This window comes from Colletes gigas, unplaced genomic scaffold, assembly GCF_013123115.1.
Source record: "Colletes gigas isolate AHSC1104 unplaced genomic scaffold, ASM1312311v1 Colletes_gigas_Sc00016, whole genome shotgun sequence".
In the NCBI taxonomy this organism is placed as follows: Eukaryota; Metazoa; Arthropoda; class Insecta; order Hymenoptera; family Colletidae; genus Colletes; species Colletes gigas.
In genome coordinates, this window is record NW_025106645.1 from 3,363,334 (window position 1) to 3,381,329 (window position 17,996).

Genomic DNA, 17,996 nt, shown 5'->3' on the forward strand with positions numbered 1-17,996 from the left:
TCTGATAATCGAATTTTCGATTAATCATTTTACCCTCTTTTTATGAAAACAAGTTTCAACGAGTTTAAAAGTCATTGCGTCTAATGAACTGTCAAACTAAGTAGAATTTTATTTGTATTCTTTTTCCTTGCTCGTGAAACAATTCAGTCCGCTAGTAAATATATTTTATCAACGCAAGAGGAAAACTAACCAACGATCGTATCGTGAACCCATTGTCGCGTTAATCTATTTCGAACAATAAGTAAGAAACGTGTCGTTCGATTTGTACTATCTCGTCGATGGATTAATAAAACTAAGTGCGCGTCGTGAATTTCCTTAAATACAATTCGGCGTTAGCCTATCTTACATTGCGTGAGAGAATGTGGAGCTTTGGTTACTCAAATTGTTCCCGCTCGATGCTCAACGTTTCAATGAACATTATGTTTGTCAGTATCACAACTAGCGAACGAGTCGCGAATCTTTCTAGCACCGTCACCGAATAAACTCGACTCTGAGGTTAAGTCGCGGTTCCACAGCCTAAACACGCGGATTAAACCATAACGGGTCTCCTCGATCCTTGTTTAATTATTCTTTCGAAGAGTCGTGAAACGGTTTACGTCGGAACTTCGAGGATACCCAGTTCCATGAACCTGACCAATCTCTTGAGCATTATTTTCTTGTAAAGCGGGTTCCTGACGGCGGGAGTGTCGATGATACCATTCTCGTTGGGTGTCATTTCGTCTATCGTTTTCACTTGGTTCTTATCCACCAAGACCACTGGCAGGACGAAGATCGACGCTATAAACGCGTACGTCTCTCGTTCCCTCATGGTCTTTTTTAGTTGGTCCATGGTGGGTGGCTCTGTTTTACAACCAAGCTGTTTCATCGTGCTGCACAACGTACGCAGGTACTCGTTCATCAACACGTCCCTCTTGTTATCGTAAACATCTATCGACAGGCTGGTGGACAGGAAGTAGTGCAGGTCGATCGCGGGCGAGCAGTAAAGGCATAATTGGAAATCCACCTGCAATCGAACGTCGATCGATTTAAAGTATGGCGCGAATTGAATTGAAAATCGCCAGATTTGGGGGGGGGAGGGGGGAGAAAGAAGCGTGGATCGCGTTTAGGAAGTCGTCACTGTCGAGAGTCCATCTACACGCGAACGCGACTCCTTGCAAAACCCGAACAGACAGGCGGAAAATGTACCTAAATGCGATCGAATCGGATTTATTGCATTATTCATAACGCACAGGGATTCGAAGCGGTGGCCTTTTGTCGCGGTGCCTCTTCTTTCGCGATAAACCAAAACCGTTCGAAAGAACGCGAGCCTCGAGGATTTACGCGAAACACACCAATTTTTTAATATGTATTAAAATATATAGTTCATGTATTTAACGCATTCAGGAAAACTAATTACTAGAAGATTCCGTTATAACTTAACCTTTAAGTGGATTATTGGGGCCGCTGGGGTCCTCGATGTAATTATTTGAAAAATTGAATCTTCTATTAGTTCGTTATTTTTTAAATGCTTTAAAGAAAAATTGATTTTCATTTACCGATTTGGTAAAAATCAACGTCATGTAAAATAATTCAGTCGATATCGAGAGTCCACTTAAAGCCGCTGCGGTTCTCGATGTAATTATTTGAAAAATTTAATCTTCTATTACTTCGTTATTTTTTAAATGCTTTAAAGAAAAATTGATTTTTATTTACCGATTTGGTAAAAATCAACATCATGTAAAATAATTACGAGATCGAGGGTCCACTTGAGAGTTAAGAAAGAAAGTAGAGCATTGATTTCTACGCGAAGTCGAACTGATATTAATTACAGTTGTTAACTCCGATTAGCATAATGGTACGGGTTAATTATTAGGAAATTATCAGGAAGTACGTCGATACTTACGAAAATATGTTCTACAGGCTTGGAGTTGTTATCGTATCGAAACAACATGTTGTTTGCCCAAGCATCGCCATGATTGATCACGTTGAGCTCGTCGTTGCGTTGCTCTGTCATTTTCAAGCCTAGCGTGTGAATGTGAGGTGCAAGTGCCCGAAGTTTGGCCCCGTACCTGTGGATTTCATCGATACGGTGAAACTCAACAGCATGCAATGATCCCGTTCGCCGATTAAATAATAAGACTTGATGGTGCTTACTCTTTTGTTAACTCTGGCCAGCTATCTACTTCATGCGCAAGGGTGTTGCACATGCCCGAGAACATATCAAGAGCTTCTTTTGAGTAATCAGCCCTGAACATACCCTTCTTATACATTTCCTTCTGTTTCGGTTCCTGCGATTTACGTAAAAGTTATTCGTTATTTCGAATTGTTGGAGTTTTTATACGATAATCGCTGTTAAATGTCACGCGCGTTGTGATTGTTTCTTTCGTTTCTACTATTTCAACGGTTTTAAGAAGAAGCTAAAAATTTGTCAGATGATTTATGCCAATTGTTACAATTTCACAGAGACTCGATGAAACCAGTCGGCCATTGCCATTATAGTGCATGATAATTTCAAAAGATAAAAAGTATAAAATGCAACTTTAAAAGATTATGGATAGAGTGAAACTGTTATAGGGTAATGATAACCGATCCTAGAATTTTGATTTAGAAGCGGCTAGAATGGGGGTAGCTAAATATCCCTGGGGTATAAGCTTGGCTCTAAAAGAGAAACGAATCCGGCGGATGTCGCGCGTTCTTTCTCCATTAATCGCTTCAAGGATTACCTCTTCGGTGGTCAGTGAGTCGAAAGAGTAAAGAGGATAACGGTGGGAAAAGGAAGTGGTTTTCGTTCTAGCGCATTCATGAGGAGTATCTACCTTCTCGTATAGCGCGATCGAGCTGGCGTGGAATCTGGCTATTCCTTGGATTGCCATCATCGAGTGTGTTAGGTCCATACCGGCTTGACGGTCGGCCATGCGAAATCCGAAAGGCGCCAGGTCCTCTATTATCAAACACAACGGTCGTTCCAATCGTACGTGAAGAATTCGAGCGCTGAGACGGGGCCCTGAACTCAGCAGGTCGTTCATCTTCTTCAAAGTGTCCGTCATCATCAAGATCTCGGTATCGAATACTTGAGCTTGATGGATCTTACGAAACATTACATAGAACGCTTAGAGAATTGTTGATTTCCTAAATTAAGCGTCGGTGATTTTTCAAAAGAATTGTTTTTCACATTTACTTTCAGAACCTTCGATTTAGGAAAATTGAACGAGAGTAGAAATATTGATAACTAGACTGCGGATAAATAGAAGTTTGTTTCATCATTAGAAGTCCTTAAAAATCTATTTTTTATTTTGCATATTTTTTATAAAAACATACTGTGTATGTCATATATGTTTATTGCATTTCTTTTCGTAAAATGGATGCTCATATGGGCTTACGAACATCTATTTCAGTCTACTGATTCAACGTTAGAATATGATAATCATGGGCAGAATTGACAACCTATGTGTTTACCTACAATGAGTCATAGATACTCTGAATAGTATTATTCGGTAAGTCTGAAGAATTCTTGGCAGATGGGTTCTAGGTAAACTAATTCTATGAGCCCAGATTGTTAAGGAACCTAAAATAATTAAAGCATGCTATTTCAACAAATTCAAATATGCCAAAATCACATCTTGTAATGTTGAGGGTTCGTTCCCAGCTTATAAATTGACTTTAACCCTGAAGTTAAATCTCAACTGAATTATTTTACTTAATGTTGATTTTTACCAAATTAGTAAATGGAAATCAACTTTAAAGCATTTAAAAAATAATGAACTAATAGAAAATTACATAAATTTTCAAATAATTGACGTACATTAAATAATTATTAGTTCAAACTTGAGGAGGGCCCCAGAGACCCCAATAATCCATTTAAGAAATAATACTCGCAACATACTGCAATTTAAATTATAATTAATTATTTTTATGTTTAAGTAATAAAATTATTTGAACATATTTTTGATATATTTTGCATATTCCTGTATATTTTGGCATATTATAGATACATATTTGACGTATATTTGACATATTTTGACATATTTTATTGACATAAATATCCGCAGCCTATTGATATATATATAACGATGTTGATTTGAAACAACCTTTAATTGATCAGTAAAGGTTGATCATCGACTTATGTACACCAGAACATATTAAACCAGAACGATATTTTTTATTTGCATATTCTATTTTACGAGCAATTCCAAATAAATTAGGAGTATTAATATTATTCATATCAATTTTTCAATAACGACTGAATTTGACTAACGAAACTTTGGATAATACACTTTGAAAGATGGAATAACAGCGGTGTCAATGGATTCGAATAAGAAAATATTTCAATGACTTACGAATTCCTTTCGCGGTCCTTCTTCTAGCGGTTCGAATTTGAATAAGAGCGACTTCTTCCCGTCGAGCTTCTTGTCCCCCTCGAAGTGCGTGAAATCCACGACCACCCTCATCATATCGCTGACATAGTTGTCACCCTTGTTGGTGGCCGGTTTTATAAATATATCGTTCACCTGGACGTTGTTGTCGTCCCCCGTCAGTCGCAGTATCCTCTCGGTGAAGTCGACGTTCAGCCACGACGGTGCCTCTAGGGCCATTTCTGAAATTGGAATTGGAATTGGAGAATTTCCTCGACAAATCATTGTTCTTCTCGACGCGCCGGGAGACGCGGAAACGATTCTTTACGGTAACTTATTGTTCGCGGCGAGATTTATCACGCTTCCCGTTTCTTTCTTCCACCTTCGACGCGTTCGTACCTCTTCTTCCCCGTTTACGTCTTTCCCCGTGCACCTTCGGCCCTCGATATTCACGGCGAACGTTTATCGCGTTCCACGGATCGTTGTTTCAATTAGAGACGTCACGGAACGCGGAAATACTTCCCTCCCTGCCTTTTTCCCGTGGCTCGAGATCTCGTCAGCGAGATTCCTTCGTTAAACCGCGGCATTTTAACGAAACTTAAAGCAAAAACAAAGAACTTACTTTGAAGTTACAAAATATATAAAATCGCGAAACGTCTCTTATTATTTCCCGGAACAGTCGCGTCGTAAATTTCAATTATTTCAATGGTATATTTAAATACGTTTATTTCGGTTGGATCCCGGAGAGGCTGTGATGAATGAACATTTTATGCAAGCTGTGATTTTAATATCACGGGACGCGATTAGAAGCGAAAACCAATTATCTTGACCTCAGCAACGCGTGACGCGTTCTATGCTCGAACGACGTTTCCTGCCTGTCTAGAAACACGTTACTGGCACTGGCACATCGTGCACGCGGAGAACTCTTACTTTCACCCCTGAAATATTACACATTATTTCAGTTGGGCGATCTAAAAATACCAGAACTTCACTACGTTGGAAGATCAGGCGGAGATCACACGCGCGAGAACGTGATCGACACGGTATTACGGTGGATTCGAACAGTAACATTTGTCCCGTGTACGGGAAATATTTCCGTGAAAATGTGTTGCACTGTTCGCGACGAACTCACGCGTCGAAGGGAACGATTGGAAAACGCACGGGACACGTGATCCTCGCCCACTGACCTGCGGATTTAAAAGCGGCTCGAAGATCGGACACCTAATGGATCACTGTGCTCTGCCTCCGTGGATGTCTAGTACGGAGTGAGCCACGGAGAATCAAACTGTCACGCTTTATACGAGCCTACCGCACAATACTTATATCACGATAAGACCCCCAGACCGTGTGTATTATCTATAATTATCACGTGCGGATAATAATTAAGTAATACAGGAACGATTCTGTCTCTCCTAATAAGGAAATGAAATAATAGGAAATATCTAATTTACTATTAATTTCACGAACTCTCTGATTAGAGGACTCTTGTTCCACCACACGGCCACTTTTTTTATTCTTTCGACCCTATTGCATTTTATACATAATATAGATCAATTGAAGAGATTAACCGAAATACCGAGATGTACTGTAGACTAACGTGAACGTATTTACTATACAGGTATATGAATTTGTAAATAAAAAAAAAATATGAAAAATTTTATAGTAAAGGAAATATTATCGCACTCGAATATCTGTTATCGATCTGCTTCTCGATAAAATTGGTTATCGCTTTGCCTGGAGACATGCCTTAGATTAAAACTCTTACTAGATAAACAAGAATGCATCAATAACTTGCAAGTAACCAAGGTAATAGACTTTGCATACAAATATTATAGTAAAGGATAATGACCTGAGTAGAACCTCTTATTAGATAAACTCTTATTAGATAAACAAGAATGCATCGATAACTTGCAAGTAACTAAGAAAGTAACCTTTACATACAAATATTATAGCAAAGGATAATGACCTGAATAGAACCTCTTATTAGATAAACAAGAATGCATCGATAACTTGCAAACAACCAAGAAATTAACCTTTACGTACAAATATTATAGCAAAGGATAACGACCTAAATGGAACCTCTTATTAGATAAACAAGAATGCATCGATAACTTGCAAGTAACCAAGACAGTAACCTTTGCGTGCAATTATTATAGTAAAGGATAACGATTTAAATAGAACCGCCAAGAATCGCGGAGTTGAGCGATGGCGATTGTTGATAACGGGTCGAGTGTTTTATCAGGGGCTCGGAGGCACGTCCAGTGATATTAACGATGATTGTACGCGTCGTTGGCCGAACAGGTTACTTTAATTCTGTAATTTATGCCGATGATGCGTCGCCTCGGCGATCCTCTGATACGTTTACCTGTCGTTTGCATCCAGTTTGTTGTGAAACGAGTGTTGTGAAATGACATTGGAATTCAGTGCACTGAATCCCGATGCACCGGCTGCGAATAGCTCGTACACGGCACGATGCGCGCGTATGTTATCATAATATTGTAATGCAGCGATCGTTCGCGTCTGGCGCGTTACAGAGTATTGTTTTCTCGAATCTGATGGATCAGTGTTCGCTGTCAGAAAGGGAGGGAGTCAATTGATAGTAGTTTACTCGTCCCTTGCACACCTAGGTCTGTTCTGACTCACGCGTCTCTCCGATTCAGATTTTCCACAAATATTTAACATTGATTTTCTTTTAAATAATATGAATAGAGAAAACAGTTTATCAAATATAGTTTTTAAACGTCGATTAGATTTTTGTTGTTGAGAGCATCTCCTTTAAGTTTCATCCTTGGCATTGCTTTCATCCAATGTTAGGTATGCATTACTTAAAATAGAACTTTATGGTGAAATTTCTCGAGAAGAGGCTCTTGTTTGAATCGAAATTCTGCATTGTTTTAGCGATTTAGTCGAACAAAACAAGTTGTTCATGGTTTAGGCGTTGCATCGAGAGATCGAACTATAGTTGCAATAAGTCTTTTCTAAAAAAAATGGCGGTGAAAAGATCAAGCTGGATGAAACGATACACGTTTGCTCAGGTTTTTCGTGGCTCCATGAAACAAAAACAGCCGCAAGTCGCTAGTCGGGTCGCAAAAGTACACAGTCATTTGACGAGCCTCAATCATCGACAAGCCAGTGATTAAACATGAGCCGCCTCGAGCGGTTGTACGAGTGCGTTTACGTGACACGCTTCCGCGAACTTGAACAGCGGTTTACACAGTTGGGTCGACGGAAGTCAATTGATGCTATTATGAAATCCCCTCCCACGACATTCGTCACGAGTTCCAGAACACGGGTGCAAGTCACTGTTTATTATTGTCATTACCCTCGTGGTGTTCCGTGAAGTTACGTAACGACGAACCCGGAGACCTCACGAATCGAAGGTCGAAACTGCCTATTGTTTCGGGTAAAAATTTTAAAACGATCGACGACAGTAGGCCATACTTGACACTTTATAATAGAAAAACTGTGTACTTGGAACAGATCTTGTTATCAGAGTCGAGCAAATTTTATTTTAGCTTTCTAACAACTGGTTATATTATGTTTGCGTAGTATCTATTACTGGAGAGTCTGAATGGGAAACGATAACAAGCAGTGTCATTGGTAACGTTTATGAATACATTATTCTATGTCATGGTCAAGCGTGCACGCACTTGGCGAGCCTTCAACATTTATTCGATATTCTAGATTTGAACCACCAATAATGTTAAGGAAACGCAAAGCTCTCGCTTTTGTTTTGCAAGCTCCTCCGTCGTTGGACCAGTAATCAATTATCCAACGATACCTGGATGGACGTTTCTATCGCGACAACGGTTCTATTTGGAGTACGCGATCGCAGATACTGGCGTTGATACATAATTACGTAACCTGCGTAAAGCTTGATTCGATTTAGAACTGTTCACAGACTTACCGACCGTGTACACTGGGATTATGTGAGAATCGCAATGACCGTGAATCCACTGTGTGTATACAAGCAGTTTGTCATCTTGGAGATTCAACGGTACGCATACATTATCGTTTGTTTTCGTTGCTATGTGCATCGAGAATCCATTAGTGATTTTCAAAACTTCCTTCTCGAAGGAAAGATCTCATAGAACGCATCGATACGGAACTATTTACATATTTTTTCCTCTGGAAACGTTAATCATTTTGCGACCGACAACAAGACACGAGAAATTAATCTGCCAGAGGCGTTCATTTTCCGGAAAATCGAAGTCGTAGCTTTGAATTAATAATCGAGACAAATGGTAGTCAAGGTTACATCTGCAACAGACCGTTTGCATATTATGTAACAAGTGTGTTTGCATCTCGAACGCAGAGAACTCATAAAGAAAATTCACACGAAATGAATTTCCTTTATTTACGAAATCTGATATAAAAGCTTGCAAGTAAAATTTCACTTGAACATTTCGAAACGTTTAAATAATTTTCATCGATATTTTTATAATTTATCGAAACAAAATTAGTTTAAATCTACAATAATGATAATTGATTTCGTTTTATAGAAACTATGTATAGGTCGTCAAATTATATTCTTAAAATATCGCAAATTATTTTATACAATATCTTTTGCACATCGACGATGATTTCGATGCCACGAGATTTTATTTGGAGATTCTCCTGTACATCTCTGTCTTCCGCATTTTTTTACAGTCGAAAGATTTTATATTACTTCTTTAGAATCAAGAGTTCCTATTGACGTCCCCATAGAATTTCTATTCATTGCTCGAAGGAAGAGAGTAATATACTATACCTTACACGCATCATCGATAATCTCCGCGTAACAACGTCGTTGTAGCGTCGTATTCTTAAGTGTACTGCAATTCACTAGGCATTGGAAGTTTTTCAATTTAGTCTCTTAATCGAGAATCTAGTCTTGCAATGGGAAACTTCTATAGAATTCCTGTTGGAACTTCAAATAGCATTCCTGATGGAACTTCAATAGAATTCCTACTTGATGCTTCAGAATGTGGAGCATTAAATTTTTGAAACATTCTCGGAGACAAATACCGTCCAATATTTTTCTATACGTTATCAATAAACGAGCACACGTATATCGCAAATTTCGTTGTTCTACGCTCCTATGATAAATACTAGCTCGATCAAATCAACGGTAGATGAAAATCAATAAGCAAGTTCTCTTCGAAATTCATCGTCAATTATAACTTTGCGTAGTAGTCATTACTTTCTAATTATACATTGTAATAAACGCGTATTTATAATAATGAAATTGGTAATGAAATAAAACAAAACTAATTGCACGGGAGTAAATTATTTTCTGCTCACGAAAATTGGGAAATATTGCTGGGATATTTAGAAAACCATTGATTAACAAGATATGAAATAATTCAACCATTATTAAATTAATTTTTCGCTCGATATATTTGTAGTACATAATTTCTATTAGTCTCAGATTTTTTTTAACGCAGAATTAATCGCGTTATAGGAGTGTTTATCGTACTATATTCACACGTGCCGCCAAAAATCTCGGAATAAAAAGTAGACGCGATGGTAATTCGACGAGCGTTAAACGCGATTTCATTTTCGGTCCATTTTAATGGATTCGAAGGAAACACCGACAAGGCTGATACCTAATGCGTCCGATTGACCCGAATCATTAGTAGCCGACCAAAATTATAGGCTCGCCTGTAATTTTAGAATCCTGTCACGCACCAGTCACAATCCAATTGATTTATTTGCGCGAGCCGATTAAACAGAGCTGCTCACTAGTTTTCAATTACATTATTCAGCGATCACTGCCCACGAGTGCGCATTTTATCGAAACGATTGGCATCACTCGTCGAAAATTGCGATCGCGTTCGAGCTGGTCTGCGTCGGAACTGAAGTTTTTCGGATACACATTTTTTAATAGTTTACTATGTTCATGCCATTAATTGAATATTTCCAACGATTAAACGCTCCAAAAAAACCAATGCGGAATTAAATTTAATTTTGATCAAGCAATTGTACATAGTTAATCATCAGTCGTTTTATAATGGAAATAGAGATCCACTGGGTATATTTTCTGTACGTCCTTGAGAATAGTCGTATCAAGATAATATCATAAAAGCGGCAAGAGTGGTTCGAGCAAAATATTGCAATAATATGCTCTTTATCACATAACAATATTTGTTGCGACGAAATACGTCATTTTTGCTTGTAATACCTATTACAGCCACGTGACGCCTCGTTGTGCAATCCAACGTTGTATGTGAGAGGCACGTATAATCAATGGGAGGCATGGTCTTATCGAACAAAACTGATAAACAATAAACTTATGGACACGGTAAAATAGCCTGCGCACGATCTCAAGTACTTTATGATTTTAAGATATTCCAAATCTTAGAAGTTGTATATAGTTTTGCAATTTTATTGCCAAGCACGAAATCAGTTTCAAATGATGAAATCGGATCGTGGAATCTTGAAATTAACATTTTTATCGGTAACTATTTACTTTAGCAATTCCTCACCGATTTCGATGACCTGGAAATATGTTGTCATGGTCACTGTTATGGAGATTCTTTTAAACCTGTTACCGCCGCTCGCCTTTCGTTTTCGAGATATATGCAAAAATAATTTTATGTCTGAATTAGCCTCGAGTTGAGTTGGAGATAAAATATTAAACTTTATTCTTTATTATTATTATCGTTATTATTAACAGAAATTGGAAAAATGTCTGCCATTATATAAAAAATGCAGGTATTCTTGATAATATTAGTAAAGAAAATTGAACGAGAAGATGAAACCTAATCCATTATATTAATTACTGGATAGAATAGTTAGGTTTAAGTAAGGTTTGGGAAAAATGAGTTTTTAAGCAGATCCGTTATACGCAACCATTGCCGACCGTCTCGATGTGTCTATAGAAACAATAAATAATCAACGATTCAACGCTTACACACACGCTGCCACAGTCACGTACGTATAGACAGAATTCATTGTAGTAGCAGCGATCTTTTTAAAGAAAAATTTCGGAAACTAAGGCCGTGCGGCGGTTATATGTATAGAGAAAAAATCTTCATAACAACGACCTTTTAAGGTCATCGAAATTGGTGAGGAATCGCTAAAGTAAATAATTACCTTTTCAGCAAGTAACGATTTCTCCGTAAAATAACGTTTAAAGTAATGTAAATCGTGATACTGCGTTAATGTATCAGCTGCTGGAAGTGTCGAATATTACTTATCCTTATTGGCTTTCCACGTGTAGGAAAGTTTTCACTCGTACTCGATATTTTATAGCATTCCTAATGACAGTGGCGATGTTGACACGAAATACAAAGTAACATTGTCGTAATTTTCTGTTGGTTATTATGTAACATTGAGTGTTTACCACGAGGCAGCGACATCGGACTGATCAACCTTGAGTTTGCTCCGGTCACGCGCGTGTAAATCTTTTCATCACTTCAATGCCGTTGATTTATTAAAACATGAAACTGAAATTGGAGCAATCATTGCCGCGGCGAAGGTTGAATCGGACTAGCTGCGTAACTATTAGTATCGTGACGACAGGGAGCAACGGGTCCATTGAGAGATAATACGTCAATCGAGAACATTGTAATCCGCATCCGCTCGTGGAACGATTTTTGAACAGGAAATAATTCCATTTAACGACAGACGTGATTGTTTTCCATAATTGTTGAGCATAGGAATTATGAGGCGACTGTGACTCTGAGCCGAAAATTTCAAACGTTTCGACTCTCTCTTTTATGAATTTACTCGCGTCATCCCACGATCTTCTCGTGAGCCTTTAATTCCAAACATCTCATTGCGTAAGCTTATTACGTTGAAATCCGCGATCAACTGTTTCTCCGCTGGAACGAGCTCCTAACCTTGAGGCTTCACGACCGTGTTATTAAAAATGTATGCAACAGACGAATCGAATACACATTAGCTTGAGGAACACGAACGAGCGCTATAACAAAGCGTACACGGCATTAAACCAGTATTCCTGCACAGTCATTACCGATGGCTTCGTGGTTTTGATCAGGTAAACAAGCCATTTTTCGTCAAATCTGTACAATTTTTAATCAATTCAGATCGAGAGAATACTTTGAAAATTTTTTTTTAACATCTAGAGATCGAAGGTATGCGTATTATCGTTATTAATTATCCGCGAAGTCGGTAATTTCGGCGATTCAATCGGCGGTTCGACGTTTTATCGCATGGCTGCGGTCCAAATTGTTACATTATCGAGAGGAGCCTGGCAATTTACACCGGTACGTTTTGATACGCGTTGCGTTGAATTATCGAGGCTATCGCGCGATGAAAAATTATATTGCCGTGCACCGGGAAAATTTACAATCGTCACGGTTTATCGATACTCCGACGATGCTTTAGGCCCCTGGAATATACGATGCAATTTTCAAAACGCACCGTGAACGGGGGTGGCTTTATCGTAACGCTCGGGGATAATCGATTTCCAAAGAGTCCACCGAACGTCGTTCGCGACAGAACTGAAATAAGACGGTAGTTTTAAGAAAATTACCGCGGTGCGCGGGGGAGGGTGGAACGCTAGTAACGGCAGATAGGTTTAAAGGCACCGGTAAATCAGAATTTAATTGTCGGGGTGAGGTATCTAAAATGGTTTCGCTTAAATATCTCCTTCTTGGAGAAAGATTCGAACTGGAAAGTACGGCGGACGAAGGAAATGATTCACTCGGTCTTTTCTTATACAGGGTGTTCAAAAAAGTCATTCAATATTTATAGGGTATATAAGATACATAGTACTGAGTAAAGAAGCTTTATTAAACATACGTCGAAAGGTCAACCGTTTCTGAGATATAAACATTTTTGTTTGTTATTATCATAATTGACTTATTACTGAATTCTCGATGTTTACAGAAGATTTTCCATGTGCCCACCTTCCATTTCTATACACACTTGGCATCTTCTTTTTACAGAATCGCGAACTCTCTCGAAAATTCCACATTTCTGTCGAATTGTTTGACAAAAATGGTGGATTCGGTTACGTAATTCTTTTAAGTCATTTATCGGAGAGGAATACACTACGCTTTTTAAATATCCCCATAAGAAGAAGTCCAAAGGGTTTACACGTCCAATCCACTTTTAACCGAACACCATGTTTAAATGGTCTCTCACATTACTCACAAAATGAGGTGGCGCCCCATCATGCATGTACCACATCGATAATCTTTCTGCCAAAGGCACATCATCCAAGTACTGAGGTAATGTAACCAAGAAGTTGAAATAAGCAACTAAGTCAATTATAATACCAGCAAACAAAAAGGGTTATATCTCAAAAACGGTTGACCTTTCGACCTATGTTTACTAAAGCTTTTTTTCTCAGTACAGTGTATCCTATATACCATATAAATATTGAATGGTTTTTTTTGAACAACCTGTATAATGGTAACTTATCCTTACATGAACAATCAATGTGGTACTCCTTGTACACAGGGTATCCTGTAGCATCCCACTTCAGGACTAAATTCCACGCATGAAAACAATAAAAAGAAATGAGCTCATATAAACATTTCTTCTTTAACATAGCTTCACGATAAAAGTTCGAAATGAGCTCCTTCCATCTGAACACAGCAGTAAGCTTTGTTGTATGTTTATGTGAACTTTTTTTTATTGTTTTCATGTGTAGAATATAATCCCATATGCCACGAGACACCCCGTATAGTATAATTATGATATCTGTTTTAAAATACCTCCACGTGACAAGTAATTATATTCCTTGTTTACACAGATACGTGTGTGTTTATAAAAGTTTCAGATTTATCCCTAACATTGTCCTTCCTCTATCAGAACAAACGATTCATTGTTTTCAAAACTGTTTTGTAGATCCGTAATAATTTATTCCCACTTGTTTAACTTGTTTTTGTCGAAAGAAATTACGTTGATAATTCTTGGTCTCAAGGTACGTACGCGCGTGTATCGTTGTGTACGCAAGCATTTCTTCGGATCAATGTTTATGAATACACGGGTTTCTGTGTGATAATTATTGTATGGATAAAAATACGACAAGTTAATGTACGTACGCGGAATACATGGATCGTAGCAGCCGAACGTTCGTTCTACTTTATGGAACGTTCCAAAATTTATTGTAATACCGAAGTCTTGAAATTAGTGACGTATGCACGACCTACATTACGTCGGGAGTAATTCTGATATACGCGAAAATAATAACTTGCTTTACGTTTTCGGCGTTGCAGGCTTGTTCCTCGTTTAAGAGGATTTTCTATTTTGTCGGACGAGAAATCGATATTTCCCGAAAGTTAGTCTGAAACCGGTATACGACAAATTCTCTAAAATCGTTTACGATCGTTTTATATAGTCGGTACCCTGACCTGGATCTTTAAAGGTGTTTTTTCTAAAAATACCAAGACCAGGACTTTCGGTAAGTAATGCAGCAATCGATTTCAAATTTTACAAGCATACGTAGGAAAGCACTCGCCACAAAATCGACTACGGAGAATGGAAGGCATCGAGTAGTATTTTTCGCTCTAGCAGAGAATATTTTTTTTGGTAAGATTGTTATTTTCGTACTTATTGGAATTTGTTGATACTTGTAGTCTATTTTGTACGCTACTTTTCTTTTACAAGTTAGCTGAAAAAATAAACGCCTCGAGCGCATGCAACCCCTGGATAATTTTGGGATTATAAACGACATCGTCCTAAATTAAAAAGGACTTCGCACAGATCTTATGGAAAATGGCCCCCGGTTAAATTATCTGAACTTTTGATATGATGTAGTTCATTATATCTTGATGAAAAGTTCCAATGGGCCCAAGCTCGTATAATTGAACAGTTTCCGAGATATGGGGTATCAAAAGTCAATAATAGTGAGCCTTATTCTAGACTACCACGTTTGAGCATATTTGAGTGTGAGAAGCACTGTTGTACACTGTCCATTTATTTGACCCCTTAAAACTCAATAGTAGCACTGAGGGACCTTAGATATTACCCTTTGACCCCCTGACCCTCTGCTGCAAGAAGATGATGACGATGAATTACAGATTGACACTTCGTTGGTAGATAACAGCTTTAGAAGACTAAAAGTTTATTCACAATTTCGGAACTGTACCAAACATCAAGTTCTTATTTCTCACATTCGACTGGGATATTGGGAAGTCGTTCGAGGAATGTACAGCAACCGAGGGGTCGGTCGAGCGCTTGTGAGAGCGCGACCCCTCTGGTGGAGAGCGTGGGAGGTGACATCATGAACTACATCATATCAAAAGTTCAGCTAATTTAACCGGGTGCCATTTTCCATAAGATCTGTGCGGGGTCCTTTAAACTCCCGTTCCTAGAAAGATCGAATAGACCCAGCGCAAAAATCTTGGTCCAAGTTCCTGATAAATCGTAGAAGGAAAAGTAGAAAATGGTAAAATCGCCATTGTACCGCGTACTTTCGTAAATATAAAAACAAAACCGTTTTCGAATGAACTTTTCGCAGAGGATATCGAGGTGGTCGCATTAGGTGGACCATTCGAGCGGGAATTTCCATCCACTGGCGAGAACGGCATCAATTCTTGTTGTTATCGGCGGCCATGCGCCGCGATTCGAAGACGAGGACTCCGCGGTCCGAGTCCGCGGACCCGTAGCTGGGCACGTCTCTACGTTCAAACATCGATAGAAGGTCCGTTAAGTCCTTGCAAAATGCGACAAAGATCGCTAGCAGCGCTGAATACAGTCGTTACCTTTTCAACCCTCCGCGTTCGAGAGTTTATCCTCTCTGGCAGTGTCCCTCCTGCACCGCTTTGCAGAGTAGAATCTCTTTGGCCGTTTCCTCGTCGCGGGATGGCCCGTGAACGAGAGACAGAATCGAGGATTTTCAATTGCAACGACAATCCGCCATTTAGGGAGACCGTTCGAGGGCCATCCGCCAAACTACCGATGCTTCCACGCGACGCACTGCGCTGATACTTCGATAATACTTAAATGAATTTTGTTCTGCAAATACGGTAGCTCGCGAAAGCATTCGAACGCTTCCAATCTACGTCGTTAACAAATAGAATTCTAACTGTAGATGTTCTTTTTTTGGTGACACTTTCGAACGCGTAGACAAGAAGCGTATTTCTAATGAATGGAATGTAAACATTACACTTTAGTCGACTCAAGACATTGTGTGGTGCATACAGATTTCGTACAGTATAATATTTTATAATTATTCTAATCACGAGCACGAAAAAGTCAGGAACCAGTAAATGTAAACGTCAATTAACACTTTGACGGCCGCTGTCACGTATACGTGACTTCGCGAGCTAGCAGACGGCCACTGTCACGTGCGCGTGATCTACTGTATCAGTCACCATTTCATCATACATTCAACTTATTGCGTTTGTTGAGGATACTTGCGGCCATTAAAGTGTTAATATTGAAGTTGCACAATGAAAATAAATCTTAACCTTGAAATTGCCAAATTATTAAATCGAGGTCAATCTACAGTACATTATATAATAAAGAAGTCAACAACTGAAAGAAATATTACTTACAAGAAGCGTACAGGACGTCGAAGAAAGTTAATGCCCAAAGAGGAGAAAATGATTCTAAGTGAAATTAACCCTTAAATGGACTCTTAATCTCAACTGAATAATGTTACTTGACGTTGATTCTTATCAAATTGGTAAATGGAAATCAACTTTTCTTTAAAGCATTTAAAACACAAGATTACATAAATTTTCAAATAATTACATTGATATATATTAAACAATTATTATTTACAACTTGCAGAGGGCCGCAACGACCCCAATAGTCCACTTAAGGGTTAAGAAAAGTTCATGTACATCTGCATCGAAACTTTTAGCGATTGTTGCAAATAGTTTTGGGAAAGATGTACAACGAAAAAACCTACAATTAATATTCCTTCTTTTTTTATTATAATGTTAACCTGGTCGACGTGGACGAATCTCAAATATAGTCTACAACGACTCTCCTCGAGAATTAATTACTTTTCGATCCTCAGTGAATAGTCTAGTTAACCCCTTGCCTTACAATTTAATTTCCAACTGTGCGTGCCTACAGCGACACCAAGGTTTGGCCCGGCAGACTGTGGCGTCGCCTCCCATGCTCGCCACCAGAGGGGTCGCGCTCTCGCAAGCGCTCGACCGACTCCTTGGTTGCTACATATACAATCCTCGACCGACTTCCCAATATTCCAGTTGTCTAAGGCAGGGCCTGCTAGAAAGCCTTACTGATGAGTCCACTAGCAACTCCTTTCCTTTTCTGCCCTCCTACAAAATTCTCCCGAGTTCCTAACTTTAACCAGCAGCGCCACAAGACTTATCACGTCTCTGAGACGTCATTGTGACCACGTATCGCCAGCGCGCTATAACGATTTATCAGGTCTCGAGCAAGCAAAAGCTTTCGTGTCAATAAATAAAACATCGGTACATTGATGGTTGCGCGTACGTGCGCGTCCTGATGTCTTGAAAATTCTCCAAACGGTCGTTGGTACGCGTCCTCGTCCCCTTTCTCTAAGGGTACTTTATTTGAAGAACCCGCCTCCTGTCGTTATCGTAGCTGCGCCCATCTTCGGGAAGTTAATCCAATCGTCCCCTGCCGGCTCTGCAAAATTTCCGCTGGCTGCCGGTAAAAATAACGGCGGACAGGTTTGGGCGCAGGAGCTCGTTTCTCGAAGCTGCTCAATTTTGCGTCGAAACACGCAATTCCCTTTGTCATTCTTATCGGTGAACGTGACCT

General features: G+C 39.1%; 2 protein-coding genes across 2 annotated transcripts in view; one reads left to right on the forward strand and one right to left on the reverse strand.

Moving 5' to 3' along the window:
- LOC122400138 (zwei Ig domain protein zig-8-like) overlaps window positions 1-17,996 on the forward strand; it is a 239,884-nt gene that overhangs the window by 39,085 nt on the left and 182,803 nt on the right. The window lies entirely within an intron of this gene.
- LOC122400137 lies at window positions 128-5,660 on the reverse strand. The gene is made up of 6 exons (XM_043401417.1): window positions 5,519-5,660; window positions 4,317-4,573; window positions 2,796-3,065; window positions 2,134-2,267; window positions 1,883-2,048; window positions 128-1,003 (listed from the first exon to the last, which is right to left on the reverse strand). The coding sequence occupies exons 2-6, from the start codon at window positions 4,569-4,571 to the stop codon at window positions 593-595; spliced, it is 1,236 nt and encodes a 411-aa protein (XP_043257352.1). The 5' UTR covers window positions 4,572-4,573; window positions 5,519-5,660; the 3' UTR covers window positions 128-592.